The 2,500-nt window shown below is 38.7% G+C and overlaps 2 protein-coding genes across 2 annotated transcripts in view; one reads left to right on the top strand and one right to left on the bottom strand.

Moving 5' to 3' along the window:
- Positions 1-2,500, top strand: part of LOC138040737 (zinc finger protein 709-like) — a 79,173-nt gene that overhangs the window by 12,959 nt on the left and 63,714 nt on the right. The window lies entirely within an intron of this gene.
- The window catches only part of LOC138042881 (octopamine receptor beta-2R-like), a 2,586-nt gene continuing 1,011 nt past the window's right edge, over positions 926-2,500 (bottom strand). The window contains exon 2 of the mRNA XM_068888931.1: positions 926-1,949. Coding sequence (XP_068745032.1) covers positions 926-1,949 — 1,024 coding nt within the window. The remainder of the gene's footprint in view (positions 1,950-2,500) is intronic.

Below are 2,500 nucleotides of genomic sequence, written 5' to 3'. Positions count from 1 at the left end.
AGACCATATGTAATGCGCGTGTGTGGCCTCAACAATGTTGGGAGTGCTGTGCAAACGGATCCAGCATTCTTACACTACGCCTCGGTGATCACGGAACAAAAGAAAATGTTGGGAGTTGTTGGTTCAAAAGTTTGACCAGTTTCAAACTTCGTGCAACAACCGGTCTGCCATGCAACAGGGTGTGCAAACGGGACGCAATATGTAACACCTAACAATGTTGAGAGTTGTTAAACCTATAGTATTTTCAGAGTTCCCTTTTTCGTTTTTTTCCTATTTCAACTTATTGCAGTGAATTTTCCTCGGCTATCTGTGGGTTAAAAATATTGAGGATTATCATAAATTTCAGTGTAAACTTCGTTCTCTCTCTGTTATTACTGTGGGGAACATATCTGTTAATGATTCTGCCTTTGTTTCTAACAAAGATTCGACTAATTTTAAATATTTTTAGTAGTTTTAGGTTATATATTGAGGACTTTAGTTTTAACTCGAATGTATTTTAATTAGTTAGATTTATGTTTATTGCTGGTCCACATCAGCTTTTTGCTGCCATAACTTGACCTGCGTTAACAAAAGGATGTATGTATGGTAGTGGCCAACGCGAAAGCCTTAGCTGCTTTGCCCACTACTCACACTTCCCTACAATTTTAAGTAACTAAGGAGAAAAAGCTTCATGATCATTAAGGAGCAAGGAAGGCACAGTCGGTTAGTGGGCGGCCTTTGTGCATAAGGTCCCGAGTTCGATCCCCGGATCTCTCATCCTTGTTTCGGCTTCTTTCCTTTCAGTGTAGCTTAAGTAGCTTTAAATACCCTTAAAACGGAGCACTAATGGAAAAGAGGAGGGTAAAATGAGCGCACCGTCGGCTTCCTGGGAGAATACCCTCTAGAGAGTAAAGGAACGTTAAATAAGGTTAAATAAGGTGTACCTTTACGTAACTATATTATCCGTTGCGTTTCTCTTAATTTTTACTAAGGGAAGAATAATGTCATTGTTGCATCTTCTTTCTTTGCACATTCTCTTTGTTATTTCTCTCTTGATATCCTTCTTTAGAAACGCATAAATCAATGGATTTATGGCCGAATTCAGAAGCACGAGAAGACGTGATGCGATGACTGTTCCGGGGGAAATGCAACAACGCAATTTAAAATAACGACAAAGATGTCTATAGCCTGAAAGGATCCAACAGAACATGAAAAATATCACAACCAGACCAAAGACTCTCGTAGCAGGTGATTCATGATTTCTTTGCTGCAGATTCAACGTCTTTGGGTTCCCTGTGCGTTGTTCCACCGTCATAGCGAGCATCTGTCGGGAGTGTTTGCGAGAAATGAGAAGAATATGGCCGTAAATTATTAACATCATTGCACATGGGACAATATTGAAGCCTATTATTTGAAAAGTTCCATAAATTGATAAGGCCCTCTCTTTGTTTTCCAACGATTCGGAGAAAATCCATGCCAAAGGAATCAGCGAAAAAAGTAAAGGTATCAGCCAGGCGGCAGCAACCAGTACAAACACGCGAGTTTCCGTCATGGTTTGGAAGTATGTCAGCGGCTTCACAATGAAGAGGTACCGGTCACCTGTCATTGCACACATGTTTACTAAAGAAACGTATAATAACAGATCGAAGCTCATGTTTAAGACCGGTTTATTACATGAAATCCAAAGCGCACAAGACGTGTAAATCGGAATTAGAATTAGACCAACAAGAAAATCAGCTATTGAAAGGGAAAGAATGAACCAGTTAGAATTTGTATGAAGCACATGACACCTGACTATAAGGTAAATAACCACACCGTTTCCCGCCAAAATGATGACACCCACCAGGCCTCTCAGAACCAAGTACCACTCCCTAACTGCATTAGCACTGGAATTTGATGTTGAATTATACTCGTGGCACGTTTGTGTTTCCGTATAATAATTCTTTTTTTTTTCTTGGCCAACTATATCCCTTTAACGCCAGTGAAGATCCTTGATCCCTGGAAAGAAGAAAGTACAATTTATACCTTTTTTAATGCCGCAAATCTTTATAGGAACAACCAAAATTTGTACCAATTGCATTGCTCTTTAGTTTTATTTGTAAGTTTTCGCTTATACGATTTTAGAAAGCACACAGTCTATTCTTGAAGTTCCTGAATTAACCAAATTTGAGCGCGAACATCTCCTTTGGCTTGCACTTATTTCTTTTTAAATACTGCTTTAAAATTAAAATTACTTTCATCGGTCTAAGATAATGTCGCCTGATATCGTTCGTCAAGTTCTTAAGATACATAAATTTGAAACATGGGACAAGAAGGTTTTTAAACTGAAAGTTTGCGTGCATTCACCTCAACTACGTTTAGATCGATGTATATCAGATGTTCTTTCCAAAAGACAAGTTATTCAGCGGGAATCGTTTCTTTAGGTGGGGGTACAAGTGAATTTGAATGGCATTTTAAGAGGTTTAAAGAAGGGATAAAAAAAGGAATATTATTTTTACAGCACCTGTCCAGCAAACGGTTG

The sequence above is a fragment of the Montipora capricornis genome, chromosome 3, assembly GCF_036669925.1.
Source record: "Montipora capricornis isolate CH-2021 chromosome 3, ASM3666992v2, whole genome shotgun sequence".
Classification (NCBI taxonomy): domain Eukaryota; kingdom Metazoa; phylum Cnidaria; class Anthozoa; order Scleractinia; family Acroporidae; genus Montipora; species Montipora capricornis.
The sequence above is the reverse complement of the archived record's forward strand: the minus strand, read 5'-3'. Positions and strand labels throughout refer to the sequence as shown.